The sequence below is a fragment of the Ascaphus truei genome, chromosome 12 (genome assembly GCF_040206685.1).
Source record: "Ascaphus truei isolate aAscTru1 chromosome 12, aAscTru1.hap1, whole genome shotgun sequence".
NCBI classification, from domain to species: domain Eukaryota; kingdom Metazoa; phylum Chordata; class Amphibia; order Anura; family Ascaphidae; genus Ascaphus; species Ascaphus truei.
This window is the reverse complement of record NC_134494.1, coordinates 44,830,965-44,849,224: the sequence shown is the minus strand read 5'-3', so window position 1 is coordinate 44,849,224 and position 18,260 is coordinate 44,830,965. Positions and strand designations below refer to the sequence as shown.

The window sequence follows — 18,260 nt, the reverse complement described above, 5'->3', positions numbered from 1 at the left end:
ATCTACATCATATCTACATCTCATTTCTATGAAACATCTACGTCACTAATCAATTATTAGCAAAAAAATTCCATTTACGTCACAAGCTGGAAGTGTGGCCACCGGCATTAACTGCAGGACGTCAAAAGCATCGCTGCTTACAGGACCGTGAAACACATTCAGACATATTTACAACACATTAGCTGCATAAAGTGTGTGTATATCTATATATAAATATATAAACAAAAAATAAATAGATGATACCGTTCTGTGGCTAACGAAATGCTTTTATTTGTGCGAGCTTTCGAGATACACTGATCTCTTCTTCCGGCGATACCTCTACATATAAATATATATATATATATATATATATATATATATATATATATGTCAGGTATGGAGATTAGCACTCACGGTTTTGTTGCAGGAGGCAGATGCTTGTCCCATAGAGAGTATGTAGACATATGGAGACCAGGGGATCCTGATAGCCAAAAAGAGACAGCACACTGCAGGTATGGTATCAAAAAAGTGTATTCAGTAACACAAGGCCGCCCTTGTGTTACTGAATACACTTTTTTGATACCATACCTGCAGTGTGCTGTCTCTTTTTGGCTATCAGGATCCCCTGGTCTCCATATGTCTATATATATATATATATATATATATATATATATATATATATATATATATATATATATATATATATATATATATATATATATATATATATATAGATAGATAGATAGATAGATAGATAGATAGATATACACACACACACACACAATACCATGTACGGGTTCAGAGCAAGGTTATCGTTATAAGCGGACGTACAAAAAACAGCAAGCCATTGAAATTATTCAGATATAAATAAACATCTTTCCTCGTTAAAAAAATTAAACAAAAATGAGAACACGTTGAAACATTTCTACTGTAATAGTAACACGCCTAATACACGCCATTTCACGGAAATTACACATCAATAGCCACGTTATCTACGCAACGTGCGGGAGACACTATTTACTACATGCTGACACTAAGTTTCACAATGGGATTGATAGGAACACCATGCGACTGCACCTATCAGTACCTATAGAACGAGCTAGGTGTTCCGAAAATACCCGCATTCATTGTTTGGGAATAATGACCCTTTATCCATATGCAGAACTGCTGGGAGACGACCTTCAATCAAGCTCTTGAATGACCTCTGTGTGGGCACCCAAGGGGATGAAGGTGACAGGCTCTAAGTCTTGACTCGTGTTTTACCACTTCAGAGACTGGTACACTGGCTCTTTCTGGGAGTGAAGAGGTTAATAACAAGGCTGTCACTCCCATTTGTGTCCGAATTGCTACATGTATTGGTCTACAAGGACATTGTGTAATTAGCTGGACCCTTCCTTATTCCCTTTGCAGTGTGTGACTATTCTCAGCTTCGACAAGCATTTTAACAAACAGTTAGCTGGAACACCGCTTTGCAGTCACACCGCGGCTGATTCCAGCCCAGAGGTGGCTGCATGTGTCATAATAAAACACTTTCATCTGCAAAAGGTCACACAGAACATTCAGGGACTAACTCAGGGCTCTTCAAGTTCAGCCTTCCAGCACAAGCAAGATTTGTCTAATTAACACTTAATTAACGGAGCTCTGATTGTCACTTCGGTATGTGTGGCCCTTATAACCTGGCTTAGGGTCAAGGATTCCTTGTAGGGTTCAGCCTTCCCCAGCAGTGCTACATACAGCATTAGTATTCATTACCCGTGATGTTCACCCCACATCACTCACTTCATTCACCCACCACCAGCACACTGCACCCTATCAATGCTAAAAGGTGGTGCAACGGAGGCAGGATCGAGCTATTACTCCAAAAATATACTGCTTGTTCTTCTAAGAAAGGGTTAAAAAAAAAGGAATGTATTTCCCAGCTGGTTATTTAACCCCTTCTGAGCTGGAGCAGCCTGGGGGATTATTTAACCCTTTCAGGTCTCCAGGAGAGGGGGTAAAAGGCGGCAGTGTCTTTGATTTCTTTCTTGGTCCATAATTATAAAGGCAATTTTCTCATTGGTGGGTAAACTACATGACTGGGTGTTGATACACGCAAATGAAACAATGTAGCAAGTTGTACTTATTGCTATTAATGGTGCAGTCCCACTTGGCAATACACATTCTAATGTAAAACCTTCACTTGTATTTGTAGTATTTGTGGAGTAACTGGGGGTACTCTGCACAGTTTGTCACACGCCGTTCCCTGGCACACCATGCTGCAGCCTGTCCTCATTAGGGGCCACTTGGTTATGTACACAAGGGAGAAGCAGTTGCAAGTTTCTAGCACTTTCTTTAGCAATTTTAGGATGGCAGAGATTTTTAAGAGTCAGAGAAAATAGAATGTGACATTATTATTCTCCCTGAATAAAGGAAAAATAAAATAAAAACAACGTAACCCATTTGCTCCCCAATGAGTTCCAGGCCTCACTGGCAGCAGAGGGGTTAATGAAGTATGCTAAAAGGATGCACATGGAAGGAGAAAGTGTGCTTGGATGAGTATTTACTGGCTAATAGTCTCTTTAAGCGAGTCTGGGGAGGATGGAGCGGGCCTGGGGCTTGGGTGCAACCTAAGAGTTCTGTATGTGGTCCCCAATCTGCAGGCTGCCTACAACCGCTCTATATGAACAGTCTCCAGTCCACACACGGACTACAACCGCTCTATATGAACAGTCTCCAGTCCACACGCGGACTACAACCGCTCTATATGAACAGTCTCCAGTCCACACGCGGACTACAACCGCTCTATATGAACAGTCTCCAGTCCACACGCGGACTACAACCGCTCTATATGAACAGTCCCCAGTCTGCAGGCTGCCTACAACCGCTCTATATGAACAGTCCCCAGTCTGCAGGCTGCCTACAACCGCTCTATATGAACAGTCCCCAGTCTGCAGGCTGCCTACAACTGCTCTGTATGAACAGCAGCGCAACCCACTGCTGAGCATGCGTCTCCTGCCCCTCTGCAGCAAAGTGTTTTGTATGGCATTGTATCTGGAAATAAACAGCCACTGTAGAGATATCCCTTGCACATATCATGCAGGTGTGACTGTGTGCAGCCTCTTTAATGTCCTGCAATGATACTATAGATTCCCTAGCAGCAATGCAGGATACAGTAAGAAGGGATTCTCCAGCTGTGACATAGAAAAAACTGTCAGAAGGTCCCAGGAACAATGAAAGAAAAAATCCTTCCGTGAATCACAGACGCAATGTGACTTCTGCAGCTGCACCGGAAGTACAAACAGCTCCAGGCCCTCCCCCACCATACCGCCTGTGCCATACTAAACATGTGCTTATAGGTGAATGCTTGGCAGCACTTGAGAGCCGGTATAGTGCAGTCACCTGGATGGCACGTGCAAAGTAAAGGAAGAGTTTTGTAATGCCAGAGGAACTGGCAGAAGTTCCCTCGCCCTGCACACCCCGTGCGATAAAGTAACGTTTTATTCCCATGTGCTCACTCCATCACTACGGTCGGGAGTCACCAACGCACCATGAGATGTATTGCGACAGGTCCGACGGTAACTCCCGGGGGGGATTGGGGGGGGGGTATACCCTGCATCGCGGTTTGATCACTCCCACCCTTTTGTGCTGTATCCCACCCTAGTCCTGATGAAGGTCTCGTGCGAAAGTGAAACAATTACTGACTGCAAAAAACAGGTCCGGTTTTTTTGTGCTGCAATTGGGTTTGGGTGTGGTTCTGCTGATTCTAAAGCCAAAGAGTCCGGGAAACATGTTGCAAAGTCTCGAGGGCCCCGTCGGTCCCCATAAGGGTTAATGAACAAAATATCCCATGATATGATAAACTCTCCACCTCTCCTCTGTTCCAGGAGAATAGTCTTTGCGGACATACAGTGGTCTCCGTGGTAAACAGCCTCCCACACAAATGCTATTGTGTATCTGCTAAAACCATGAACAACAAAAGGTACAAATTCTCATATCACTTCACTACAAAACACCACGGTCAGAACCGCATTCAGCACCAAAGCCACGCAGAAGTGGGCTGGGCCGTGAGCATCTCCAGCCCCCCTAATTAGGGGACGTGAGAAGGGATTTGTGGGGTTCGTGGCATTCGTGTGCTCATTGAGGTTATTATCAGGTTTACCTTTTAAATACAACAGGGGCGGCCGACTCGAGTCCTCAAGGGCCACCAACAGGTCAGGTTTTCAGGATATCCCTGCTTCAGAACCGGTGGCTCAATCAGTGACTGCACCCCCTGTGCTGAAGCAGGGATATACATAAAGCCTTACCCGTTGGTGGCCCTTGAGGGCTGGAGTTGGCCGCTCCTGAAATACGGCATCACTTATGTCTATGCTACAATGGAAGGAGCCTAATGTAAACGCAGGTTACCGTGGCAACTGTCTCCAAGGTACCCGAGTCCTGTTCCTGTACTGTACATCCTACAGACCCAGGAGTGGACATGTATGTGCTATGTGGTTTCCATACCTGAGGCATGGGACATCCTTCCAGGCCCCTCAGCAAGAGGAGCAGGCACCAGACTGCAGGGCCTCTGATTCAGCATCTGCAACACTGGGGCCTGTCCTGTTATCTGTGTTACTGACTCCTCTGGCAGGGCAGTAACCTTCCTGTACACTGCAGCGTTAGCACATTGCCTGCATTAATGCACCCATCCAAACCGCTGAAATATCTGCTACAAATGGCCTGAAATAAACAAAACTGTGAATACAATCAATGCCAATGCTATTAGCACGTGTCTTACTAAGGAGGGGTGTTTCAAAGCTTCGCGAGTGCAAAACCGGTGCATTAATGGTGCAAAAAATAGTACCAAAAAGTCAACAAAGAAAGGGACCGCTTTAGCGTTCATTGCAGTTTTTGCACTAATATTGCACCAGGCTTGCAGTAGGGAGACTTTGTAAGGGAGGCTCAGCACTAGAGGTAAGAACTCTGCCTAAACATTGGTAATATGCTTGTTATTAGTACCCAGTCATTACAGCCAATGTAACACCCTCACAACACACCTGCAATGAAATCCTGGCACCTGAAGGGTGAGATATATCAAAACCATGCACATGAACCTAGCTATTGAATGGAATATTTTGAACACTGTACACGAACACAATTGTATGAATACTTTCACAACTCCTGCATGTATATTACCTGAGTCCCTGGAATCAGCCTCCCCATGCGGAGGAGGAGTAAGCCCCAACGCACATTCTCTGCACCTCAGAACCCAGCCAGGCTGCGTCTAACAATTGACCCCCAGCTGCATAATGCGAGAGTCGGGTGCCCAAAGGTTTTCTGTAGTGTAATTGTAATGTTTCTGCCTGGTTAGTGGGAGTTATGAGATAGCCATGTCATACTCTAATACTGCTCGCGGAGATAGGCTGCGGGACTTCGGCACTTTCATGCTTCCTGCGGCTCCTCCTCCACAGCATTGAAGTCTGCCGTTTTGCCATTGTTTGCCAGCGTTACCTGAAAATGATCACTCTTACGGTTAGTACGAAAAGGAAGGAACAATAACCCCTGAGGTGCCAGCAACATATTGCTTTGCATACTAAGGCATACATAGCTTTGCAATGCTTTGCTGGTACCTCTAAAAGTAAAGGGCTTAAATGTGTGTGTATATATATATTTATATATACACACACACAGTTTTTTATGCGTGTATTATTATCAGGGGTGGCCAACTTCGGTCCTAAAGGGCCACCAACAGGTCACGGTTTCAGGATATCCCTGTTTCAGCACAGGTGGCTCAATCAGTAGCTCAGTCTTTGACTGCACCACCTGTGCTGAAGCAGTGATATCCTGAAACCGTGACCTGTTGGTGGCCCTTGAGGACTGGGGTTGGCCGCCCCTGCCTTAGTTGCTCTACACACGTAGCAGAAAAAGCCAGAGTGCATGTAATGTTCGGAAGACCCCTCCAGAATTAGGGGCTCATGCATTACAGAACCGCAGTGTATTATTTTAAAGGGGCAGTGCATTCCCTCCCACCTATAGAATTGTTATGAGCAGCAGTGGGTACATATATAGAACAGACCGGATCTGTTACAGCCAAATGACAGCCCAACTTCTTATAGTCATCAAAGCAGCAATCCTGTCTAAATGCCCTTTTTCTATATTACAGCATTTGAACTCGGGGGGAGGGAGGGGGGGGGGGGGGTCCGAAGCTATTTTAAGTTCCAGGGACACCCCACCCCCCAGTTTTTCTTCTGACTAAATTGTTCAGGTAACACGAGACTCTGAATTTAGGAGAGAGAATCACAACGCACAGAACTAGTACACATCATGCAAATATAAAGCAAGCCAGGTCCCATGCAATGGCGCCCACAGAGGGAGAAGAGATGTCAACAGAAGGTCCCACAGAAGAATGTTTCATGCATAAAAACATGGCGGCTGCTTGTCAGGATGCCTGGACATGAGACCAATATCTGTGCTGCGTATTCTACGCGTCTCACTAGGCGTTTGTGGTGTTTTCTACGTTCCGTGCTAAGTGAGTTTGGGATAATTTCATGTTATACACGATAGAAATAATATACCATGTATTTAAAGGTGCAATCCTATGTAGCCAGCTAAAAAGAATACATTTTATACTGGATTTAATTGGCTTCCTTAAACAAATCTAACTATGCTAATAGATAATATTTTGCTGTTTTGGGGGTTGGGGAATAATTTACAAATGGCATTTTTTGTGGTCACTGTGGTGTGTTTGTCAAACAGGTGCTTTTTCTTTTTTTTTCCCATAGCCCACCCTACCCTTTCAGAGAACCAATAACGAGTAAGGGAAGGGGGCTTTTCCTATGCAAACTCATGTTGGAGACACAGTGACATCAGACAATAGCATCAGGCTCCTCTCACAGTATACGAGCTAACTCCAGAAAAACAACAGTGTCCAAAGATCATTTTTGGATTAGTTTGGCAGCAGAGCATTGCTTGTCACTGATACTTAGTACAGCTATTTCAAGCAGCATTGCCAAGAAAGATATACTGTATGCCATCACTACAAGTGCTTCCAATGTACTATGGCCTTTGCCCTGGATACACTTATTCCCTCCCACTTCCTGCGCTGCACTGCACAGGTAGTTACTCTGTATCAGGTCGGGGTTTGAGAAGTTAACGGGGTGAACAATTAGGGTTCCATTTCAATGAGGAGTTCTCATCCAATTCCACTTTCATATCCAATTCCTATTATACCAGAGGGGCCGCTGTATGGAGGTTTCCGACCTCTCTCAGAGTAACATGGGTCAGGGGTGAGGATAGGAATTGCTGACTTAGAAAGCTATTTGTTCTTTCGCCACGGGGAAAACGAAGTCGCCCCGTGGCCCTTAGCACTAAGGCCGCGGCCAGGCAGGGAGCGCGCTGGCGCTCATGCGCAGTGACGTCACGCTCCCTGCTTGGCCGGGAGATTTGTGGCTGGCTAGGTGCGCGCGCGGGGGGGAAGATTTGGGGGGGGGGGTGGGGGGCACGGGCGTGACATCATGGAGCTGGTTTGCCCTCATTGGGCGAACTGCTCACGTGACGCGCGTGCGGATGACAAATTCAAATTTGCTTGCTCTGCGAGCAGCTAAGCGCCGAGCAGGCGCAGGCGCTCGCTCACGCTGGCCTCACACATTACCTCAATGTGTTTCATAGCGGCCAGCGTGAGCGCGCCCGCTCAGCGCCACCCTGGCGGAGGCCTAAGATTGCACAGCGCTAGCCCTGCCAGCGGGTCTGCTTCTTACCTTGCACGCTAAGGTCCATGGTGTGTGGAGAACACTTAGAGACAGGATTGGTATTCGATGTGATGGAAAGACTGCATGTGTGAAAGCATTGGGACATGGAAACATGACAAAATGCAACAACATTTCAAAAGCGTCCCTCCTATCTTTAAGAGAACTGAAAGGAAAACGCATGCGTTACCAGGAGAAAGAAGATGCAGGACACAATTACATGTTTACATGCGCTGGGAAAACATGGTCATACAAAACAAAGTCATACAATAAAATCTCATGCAGCTTTCACCAATTCTACCCCAAATATAATACAGTGCACAGCAGACAGCAGGAGAAATTAGTTGGTTACTCCTACTGGGATTGTATCAATTTGTTCTGTTACCGTTGATATATATACAGAGTTTTGTTTGCTGCTAGATCAGGGGTATCAAACTCCAGTTCTCAGTGCCACCAACAGGCCAGGTATTACTGATATCCCTGCTTCAGCACAGGAGGCTCAATCAGTGGCCCAGAGCCACTAATTGAGCCACCTGTGCTGAAGCAGGGATATTCTGAAAGCAGGACCTGTTGGTGGCCCATGAGGACTGGAGTTGGCTACCCCTGATCTAGATTAACCCCCTTGTTGCTAGAGAGGACTTCATTACAGGACAACAACATAGGATGTAAGCCTCTCTTACAGCAGAAGGGATAATATAACGCCTTCCATATTTTAAGCACGGCACCGTGGTTATATGAGAGCCACCTGATAAGAGGTTAACCCCTCATAGTCTGCCATGTAGCATGGGAATGGGTTCTTTTATATATTCATATAGCGCCCTTACCCAGGGCGCAGTACATTAGTTAGTAAAACGTGCTTGGTTGGTGGGCAGGGGTTGGTGGGCAGGGGTTGGTGGGCAGGGGTTGGTGGGCAGGGGTTGGTGGGCAGGGGTTGGTGGGCAGGGGTTGGGGTCAGGTGTCCGGATGTAGTCCTGTCGGTGGCATAGTGATGGGTCTGACAGTGGAGGCAATAGGATCAGTGAGGTGGGTGATTTGGAGGGTTTTGGAGATGCAGTATATATGTGTATATTATATATATAATCGCAACTGGACTAACACGGCTATTTCCATTTTATATATATATATATATATATATATATATATATATATATATATATATATATATATATACCATATATATTGCTATATTGTATTGCTTGGAGAATTACATCAGCAGCCGTTACACAATGGAATTAGAACGGCTATAGCCTCAGAGATTAGCAGATAGGTTAAATAACACAGGTTTGGAGCCAGTCTCAGTGATATTACCACACAGGCTTCAATCGAGTCTCACTGATAAAATAAAAGTACTTTTTCCATTAAAGTGCTATTTACTGGGTACTCGTGTCTCTGAATCTCTCTGATTGTTGGAAGTTGGATCTATACGAGGATGGTAGAAATCGGATTATGCTGAATTCTGGCGGTTATTTTGGCTCTGAGGACATGAGATTGTGACACACTTATTTGACTGTTTTAGTCGATGTTCTTCTTGCCTGAGCTTTTAACATCACAATTCCACTTACACTCAGGAAGAAGAGATTGTTTTCGTCTTAAACAACTACAATGAATGTTTCACATTAGCCCCATAAAAGGTATTATAAATTGCACTTTAATATTTTGAGATGGCGTTAAATAAAGGTTCAATTCCTTCCAAAATATATATTTTTGAAGACACTGGAAAGTAAACTACTCCTAAAAATATTCAGCATTATCTTTACATTTCTGGTTTTTATTCTCTTTAAAATGAAAAACGAATTTCAAATTAAAATGAGCATTATACTGTACCTATTTATTCACTAGGAAACAATAAGAAATAGAAGAAATATAAAAGGCAGGCACAACACGTGTGTTTTTAGATCTTTGAGTACTGACTGTGTTAATTCGTTATCCTGATTGTTATTCCATGATACATTGTAGCGTTATGACCAGTCGGGTTAGATGGGACAGACTCCCCTGCTGGTTACTGTAGATATCAGGTAACAGAGCAGGTGGGTTGCTTGCAAAGTCTTGTGCCCTCCCAGGCTTGGTCACTATATTGGGGGTGGTTGGGACTTGTAACAACACTACAGAAATACTGATAAAAAAACCAGAGCATATACAGTACATGCAGGTGCAAAAGAAGAGCATGCAGTCTATATACAAGTCTCGATATCCATAAAGGTGAACGGTACCTTGCAGTCATCTACTACGACAGAGTTGTGGGCGGCGTAGATACACTGGTTGGAGTTGTTCTCCCTGTGGTTCTTCATGTCGTCATAAATGGACTGAGTCTTGGTCATTTCAATGTCGTGCTGCTCATGCTGCTTGTCCAGGATGTCCAGCTCGGCCTTGGACAGATGGTAGACAATGCCAGCGCCAAAAGAGTCGCCCACGACGTTGACAGAAGTCCTCATCCGGTCCCTGGGGTGGGTAACAGAAGAAGTGTCATGGCGTGGGCACGGACGGGCAGGGTCCCTGTGTGTTGTTGTCAGTCCCTCTGAAAGCCAAGTAGTTAAAGTACCAATAGCACTCACCCACTTTGCCCCCAGCTGTGACTGGCTGCCCCCTGTATAGAGGAGAGATGGCAGAACAGGAGAGGGCAGCAGGAGAGGCTGCAAGCACCATCCATATAGCTATCTGTATGAGGGTGTGCAGTACACCTGCTAACACTGTGTGTGTTACACACTGTCACTGTGTTTCACGCTGAGTTTAACATGTCGCCTTATAACAAAGGATAATAGTAATATTGAGTGTATGATGGGATTACCCACATGTCTCAGTGTTACTTACAAGATCCAGTCCACGGCAACCAGCAGGCTGATGTCCTGTGTGGGAAGCCCGACCGCGGTTAGAATCAGAAGCATGGTGACCAGACCGGCACTCGGGATGCTGGCAGCTCCGATGCTGGCCAGGGTAGCAGTCAGGCTTGGGAAGAAAGCGTGCAGCAGAAGATGAAACAAGCAGAATCTCACCCTGAGAGCGCTGACGCTCACTTAGGCTGCGCTTATAGTGCCGGCGACGCGACTGATGGTATCACCCGTCGCCGTCTCTATTGCTATAGTTGTAAATCAAGTTTGGGCGATGTCGCTGGCGACAAAGTAGTGACGTCATAAAAGGGGAAGGCAGAGGGACGGAGAAGCTCTCTGATTGGCCACAAGGGGAGATTGTCGCGAAAAAATCAAATAACAGCGACTACCAGGTTTTTGGTAGCGCTGTCGCTTGGTCGTGTGCACTATAAGCGCCGATGACGGCGACAATGCATTTGTTGTGACGTCGCTGTTGCGTCGCTGTCGCCGTCACTATAAGCGCAGCCTCATACAGATCTAAAGACTGGGTGATGCATTGAAAAGCATGAAAAGCAATGATCTGGCAGCGGAAGGGATTAAGGGCCATATTCTGGTGTCAGAAAAAAACCTTATGGCTCATTGAACTGAAGGGACAATATTTAGTCTTCCAGAACCAGGCGGCATCTTATGGAATAACTCCACTTGGGAAATATGCCCTAAACATAATTAAAGGGCTTGTGCCAAAAAGTTCATCACTGTATTTTATGTTAGTAACATATGTATCAGCATCAAATAAAAGATCAGAGCTGCCTCTGCATGAATGTTCAGACATGAGACAATGGGGTGCAGGAAAGACGTGTGTGCGATGCCTGTCTCTGTGACGCATTCAGAAGGTTTATTACACTCACCTCACTGTAACTATCTGTCCAGCGTCCAGCACTATGCCATTCATCTGTGCAATAAAGATGGCAGCCACTGCCTCGTACAGCGCTGTTCCGTCCATGTTGATTGTGGCTCCAACAGGCAGCACAAACCGCGTCACCCTCTTGTCAATCCCCAAGTTTTCCTCCAGGCAGCGGAATGTGACAGGCAAAGTCCCAGCACTGAAACAGACAGGAGCGCACGTTTATCTGCGGCTGGACGCCATGTTACCAGAAACGCTGCAATATGTTCTAATGAATATACCAGTGAGAGAGACCTGTGAGGTTAGGAAAGATCTGTACATGTGAAGAAGAGACCTGTGAGGTTTAGAAAGCTCTGTACATGTGAAGAAGAGACCTGTGAGGTTTGGAAAGCTCTGTACATGTGAAGAAGAGACCTGTGAGGTTTAGAAAGCTCTGTACATGTGAAGAAGAGACCTGTGAGGTTTGGAAAGCTCTGTACATGTGAAGAAGAGACCTGTGAGGTTTGGAAAGCTCTATGCATTTGAAGGAGAGACCTCTGAGATTTAGAAAGCTCTGTAAATGTGAAGAAGAGACCTGTGAGGTTAGGAAAGCTCTGTACAGGTGAAGAAGAGACATGTGAGGTTAGGAAAGATCTGTACATGTGAAGAAGAGACCTGTGAGGTTTGGAAAGCTCTGTACATGTGAAGAAGAGACCTGTGAGGTTTGGAAAGCTCTGTACATGTGAAGAAGAGACCTGTGAGGTTTGGAAAGCTCTATGCATTTGAAGGAGAGACCTCTGAGATTTGGAAAGCTCTGTAAATGTGAAGAAGAGACCTGTGAGGTTGGGAAAGCTCTGTACAGGTGAAGAAGAGACCTGTGAGGTTTGGAAAGCTGTATAGGTGAAGAAGAGACCTGTGAGGTTTGGAAAGCTGTACAGGTGAAGAAGAGACCTGTGAGGTTTGGAAAGCTCTGTACACTATTATAAATAAAGCACTTTGCCTTAGGCAAAGTGCGGCATGACCGCAAGGCCCAGCTTCCCCCACCCCCACCTTTTCCACCTGCCCCCTCCCACCCCTCTTGGTTATGGGCGACAGGGAGGGGGGGACTAGAGGGTATAAAGGCAGACAGTGAGGGGAGAGCAGGCTGCGCCCCTCACTGTGTTTTCCCTCCCCGTTTGGTTAAATTCTGTTTTGTTGCGTTGTACTTTGTATTTGAATATAGTTATATTTGAGGTGTCTGTTGGGGTTGTGTTGCCTCTGTCGCGGCGGCTGGTTTGGGAGGTAAGTGCGGGGTACCCTTCCCAGGCGGGCTCAGGTGATGCCTGGTTGTGGCATGCTGGGTGAGTGGGCAGGGCTCGTTGTGCCATGGGTATTTGGGGTAAAAAAGAGAAAAGGGGATTGGTAATGCTCTTTAATAGTTACCCCATAACATCCCAACATCCGTCTGCCTCCTAATGTCCCTGTACAGTCTGTGATGCACTTTAGCTTTGTCCAGCTCTGAAAATGAATATTCGCCATGTTTGATGTTTTGCGCTGCTTATTCCTTTTTTGTATTTTATCAATATCAACATCCCGTTTGTGACATTCTCACTGTTGACGACAGTTATTGTTTATATTATCTGTTGTGTCCTTTTTTTTTTTTTTACAATCCTTGGATTCAATAGGACTGGTTTTCCTCAATAATTACCATATGTTAACACAGTGATATTTCTATGGGATGTTTATCAAGACTGTCTATTTAAATTATTGAAGTTGTTTATTTCCATATTGCTTTATAAACATTTAAAAGATGTTCTAATATTCCCATTTTGGGTAATATTTCCATGATCTAATAATTATTCATTGTGATATTGCTAAGACCGGACTATCGGGGCTGTTTTTTTTTCTCTGGACCACTCCTAAAGGCAAAGAATTTCCATGGACATTTACTCAAAATGTTTATATTATTATCTATATTCAAAGTAACTCTTTTTACTATGATATTATGGATTGATTCATATTTAAAAATTATATCGGTTTAAAGAAATATTATATTCATGTAAGATATACATTGTTGCAATTTAGGAGGTCTTTGGACGTATATGGATTCAAATGGTAATAGTTGCAACACATATCTTCTTTTACACAACACCTGTTAGTGTTACATTTGACTTGATTTCACCGGATTCTGTTCAGATGATGTTTTGGGACAGCTTAAGGCCTCCTTCAGGGTGCAGGCTTCGGAGGGAGGGCGTGCTGCCGTGCGTGCTGCTGTGGGACACAAAGTATTCAAATTGAATACTGGTTGTCAGGGTAGCAGCTGCCCTGTCTCCAAAGTCCGGAGTTGACGCTGGCTACAGTTTCACTAAACGAAAAAAACGTTTTTTGAAGCTGCAGCAGCGTCACTGGGACCTCGGCAGCCAATGAAATCATTCTTGAGAATGATTTCATGACTGCAACTTGGATCCCTAACCTGCCGTCTGTAGCCCCGCCCCCTCCTCAACTCCTGAAAACGTCTGCTGGGGATGAACACACATCGCCCAGCAGACTGCCGCCCTCCCTCCCGAATGCCCTCCCTCCAACTCCTGCCTCTGGCACCCTGAACGAGGCCTAAGTAGTGAGCTTTCCCCCATTCTCCTTGAGAAAGGGCCGGTTTGGTGCAAAACGCGCAGACGTCCATAACCGATCCCCTTTTCCCTTTTTTACTGCATCTTTACGTGATTGGAGAGACGCATACAGGTTCTACGGATCCACTCCCAGTACCAGCTGATCAAGCACACAGCCAGCAGATGAGGACGCGGAGAACGGCAGGAGTACATGCAGCTCCCCACCGAATTTTCAAACAGAGTTACTGGGTAAGTCCCGTGATCCTAGCTATTACGGAAGGGTAATATCTTTGCCCTTTCCAGTCTAGCTTTATATACTCTTTTTCTCCTCTACAAGGCAGTTATACTGTTGGATATCATACTGTATTTATTCTATTTTCCAGTTTGTGCCCGTCACACATTGATATACCAGAGACTCGTTACAGCGCTCATCCTGCAGCTTATACTCAGCTTCTTTTTCTGTTTTGAGTACCTGGGGCCCATCTCGTCAGCTGAATGTCTGGGACGTGGGACGGTCCCAGCTAACGGGCCATGATTTAAACCTCATTGGCCTTACCTGTGGGTGGAGCTCTGGCAGGGTTAGCACCTCCTCCTTTGCTGGATATAAATAAACACAGCGGTCATTGTACCTCCAGGCCTCTGTGTGTGTGTGCTTTATTTGCGGGATCTTGTGGGGGGGGGGGGGAAGGGGGGAGCAGGCTCTGAGGTCATGAACATAATAACTGGAAATGTTTAGTGACAGATGCATTGCACACAAACTGAAACGGGAAGTCCCCGCCAGTGGCCACACCGTGCGTATATTGGGTGGTACAGGATAACCACTATTGACCCGTCATGCAAACTTCCACTTTGTGTTCAGACAAAAGGACCTACATGTAGCAGTGAGCTTTTATATTGTTCTCATGTTTAAAAGGATTGGTGTTGGCCATGAAGCATAATAATACCACTTCTTTCGTGTCATTGGAAGCAGCATTCAGGAGCGCATACGTCCCATGTCCCCCCCCCCATGGCGTTTTGTGTGATGGAAATGCTTTTCTGCACCCTGCCTTTCACAGTGCGACCCCATTTATACTTAATGCCAGGTCCAGCATACTGCGTGCCCCTATCAGCTAACGTGTTCAGTAAGGCTAAATCCCAAGGGGGCCGCTCTATGGGGCAGGACCCAGTCGGTGCGTGTGCGTACAAGCCGCGATGCGCGACCGCCTTGGCCAAAAGACAAGATTTTGGCGCACTCGCAGCGCAGCCCGCGACGGCTTTCCTGGCTCTCCCGTCTATTTTGTGATTTAGCCCTGTCGAACCTAATATGTGTCATCCAGATAGGGGTTCTCCGAAATTTTACGAAATACTTCAAGGGTTCCTCCAGACAAAAAAGGTTGGGAATCACTGCTCTAGAGTGTGAGCTCTCAGGATCAGGACCCTCACTACCGTCTGTATCTGCTTGTGCCTGTTTGTCCTTATTTGTAATTGTATATGTAGAGGGAGAAAGGGGGTGGCCCAGTATTAAAGGGGTTGCACCCCATTTGGCCACCCCTGACCTCACCCGGGAGTCAAAGGGTTAACTGGGCTAAGACCCAGAACTGTGATTTAACCCCTGTAATGACATGTACATGTGTATTCCCCTGTTCCCCTGTTCCATTGTAATGTCTGGTTAATCAGTGTCTGCATCACACACACACTAGAATCCACCCGGGAGCACAAGGGTTAATAGTCCTTTAATGATTATAGCTCTTTGTGAAATACGTTTATGTTTTAGGTTTAATACTGTGTCCCAGGGAATGGGCAAATACTTTAGGATTTAAGTGTTGTTCCAAGGGTCTTGTCACCCTCCCTGATGATTTAAGGGTGGAGGAGGCTCAAACCAGAGCAGTCTCCAAGTGTCCCACTTATCACCTTCCAACAAAGGTTATCTTGCTAGAGGTCCAGATGGGTAGACTGGCTGGCATTCCATTTGCCTATGGGGGGTTACAGAAATGAGACCCCAGAGTTCTACTGCGCATGTGCCAGCTAGCAGGGGGGCCTGTCCTAAAATGTGTTCCCCCATCAAAGATTGGCTGGAGATAATGGGAAACCAATCACAGGTACTTAAGGTTAGGGATAGAGGGACAAAAGGTTTGTAAACTGCTGTTCCCCACATATCCTTAGTTATTCGTTGTGAGGCTTCAATTTATCATCTGATGATTACCTGATTGCTGAAGAAAAATGCTACATCAAACTTCTCATTCCCCAACCCCTAAGTAAGTGTACTTCTTGTCTGTTACTGTATTATCCGTGTGTTCACCTATCCTAAGGAATAAACTCACTTTATTATATCTAAGACTCATTTCAGTTCAGACCCAGTGATAAATATATATAATCTGTTATATATATTTATGTGACCTTATACAGCCTGCCATAATCTCACCGTGACAGTATGTTATTGTCTAATTGATGTCACTCATTGTATGATATCATTCTGTGTATGATGTCACTCTGTACCCCGATTGAACTGCGCTTTGGAATATGCTTGCGCTGTATAAATAAATAATAATAATATTCCAGCTGTTTGTATGAAAATTGTAGTGATTCTGGAACGTCTCTGTACAGACCAGTCTTTATTACTCATCCAAGTGGTCTCTAGAGATCTGACTGATAGTTTGGAGAATTAGATGAATATATGTTTCTTCTGTCTGTATTCAAGGTGTTTATACCATCCTGTAATTATTAATGTAAATATATAGTGCAGATCATACGAAATATTGCAGTAAAGGGTTTAATCATGTCATATTTATATGAACATGTTATATTTATATATATACTACATCACATTTTTTAGATGAAGATTTGCATTTTTTCAGGTTTTACATTTTATTAGTTAACAATATATATTTTATCTAATAGCGTTTTATAATATGCAGTGGCATTGTAAAAATATGTGGTGTATCTTTTTTGGATACATCCCACTAGCTGACGCAGCAGCATTGGATCCGGGAAACGCGTTGGTCCGCTCTGCTTCTTTGTGCAACTCACCTGGTGGGGACATCATGAGGACTCTGTGGTACATGTGACATTATGAGGACTCTGTGGTACATGTGACATCATGAAGACTCTGTGGTACGTGTGACATCATGAGGACTCTGTGGTACGTGTGACATCATGAGGACTCTGTGGTATGTGTGACACCATGAGGACTCTGTGGTACATGTGACATCATGAGGACTCTGGTGCGTGTGTCATTATGAGGACTCTGTGGTACGTGTGACATTATGAGGACTCTGTGGTATGTGTGACATTATGAGGACTCTGTGGTATGTGTGACATCATGAGGACTCTGTGGTGCGTGTGACATCATGAGGACTCTGTGGTATGTGTGACATCATGAGGACTCTGTGGTACATGTGACATTATGAGGACTCTGTGGTGTGTGTGACATCATGAGGACTCTGTGGTACGTGTGACATCATGAGGACTCTGTGGTGCGTGTGACATCATGAGGACGCTGTGGTATGTGTGACATCATGAGGACTCTGTGGTACATGTGACATTATGAGGACTCTGTGGTGCGTGTGACATTATGAGGACTCTGTGGTATGTGTGACATCATGAGGACTCTGTGGTATGTGTGACATCATGAGGTCTCTGTGGTACGTGTGACATCATGAGGACTCTGTGGTGCGTGTGACATCATGAAGACTCTGTGGTATGTGTGACATCATGAGGACTCTGTGGTATGTGTGACATCATGAGGACTCTGTGGTACGTGTGACATCATGGCATCGATGTGCGTTGTATCTTTGATTATTCAAAAACCTTACACTTATATTACATCGTTACATGTCACGTAGTAGATGAGGTTGAAAGAAGACATATGTCCACCATCGAGTTCAGACTATATCTTAATTATTTGATGTTAGTTTCACTAAAATTGTTGCACTCGCTTATGGTTTACTTTGAAAAGTTTCTTTCTATTAATGCAGATCTGGCAGCGGTATTTTCTTTCTGTTATAGATCTCCCTGCTGGCTTATTCCATCAGCCCACACAGTTCTGCATTTATATATAATTTAATTTTGTAGCCCGCAATTACTGTATGTTCCCTGGCTTCTCTGGCCTTCAGTACTTCATAATCACATCTCTTGGAAAATTATAGTTTCTCAGTGATACTTAAAAGATCTGAAACAAATTGCCGTTCCTTAATTCTACAGAGCAAAAAGACACGTCAGGGAATCCTAATCATGGAAACAGGAACCATTGCACTGATAGTTAAATAATGGGAACTGTCATTATAGACCGGTACCTGTTTTGATACATCATGATTCATTATGATATGTAGTG

The 18,260-nt window shown here is 44.9% G+C and overlaps 1 protein-coding gene across 2 annotated transcripts in view; it reads right to left on the bottom strand.

Annotated features, from left to right (window-relative positions):
* Nucleotides 1–706: 706 nt before the first annotated feature.
* SLC1A2 (solute carrier family 1 member 2) overlaps nt 707–18,260 on the bottom strand; it is a 111,027-nt gene continuing 93,473 nt past the window's right edge. Inside the window, exons 8-12 of one of the 2 annotated variants that reach the window (XM_075567567.1) lie at nt 11,392–11,586; nt 10,488–10,622; nt 9,890–10,118; nt 7,692–7,762; nt 707–5,445 (exon numbers count right to left, since the gene is read on the bottom strand). In XM_075567567.1, the coding sequence (XP_075423682.1) occupies nt 7,727–7,762; nt 9,890–10,118; nt 10,488–10,622; nt 11,392–11,586 (595 nt within the window). In that variant the 3' untranslated portion in view covers nt 707–5,445; nt 7,692–7,726. The remainder of the gene's footprint in view (nt 5,446–7,691; nt 7,763–9,889; nt 10,119–10,487; nt 10,623–11,391; nt 11,587–18,260) is intronic. The other variant, XM_075567566.1, reaches the window with a different exon arrangement.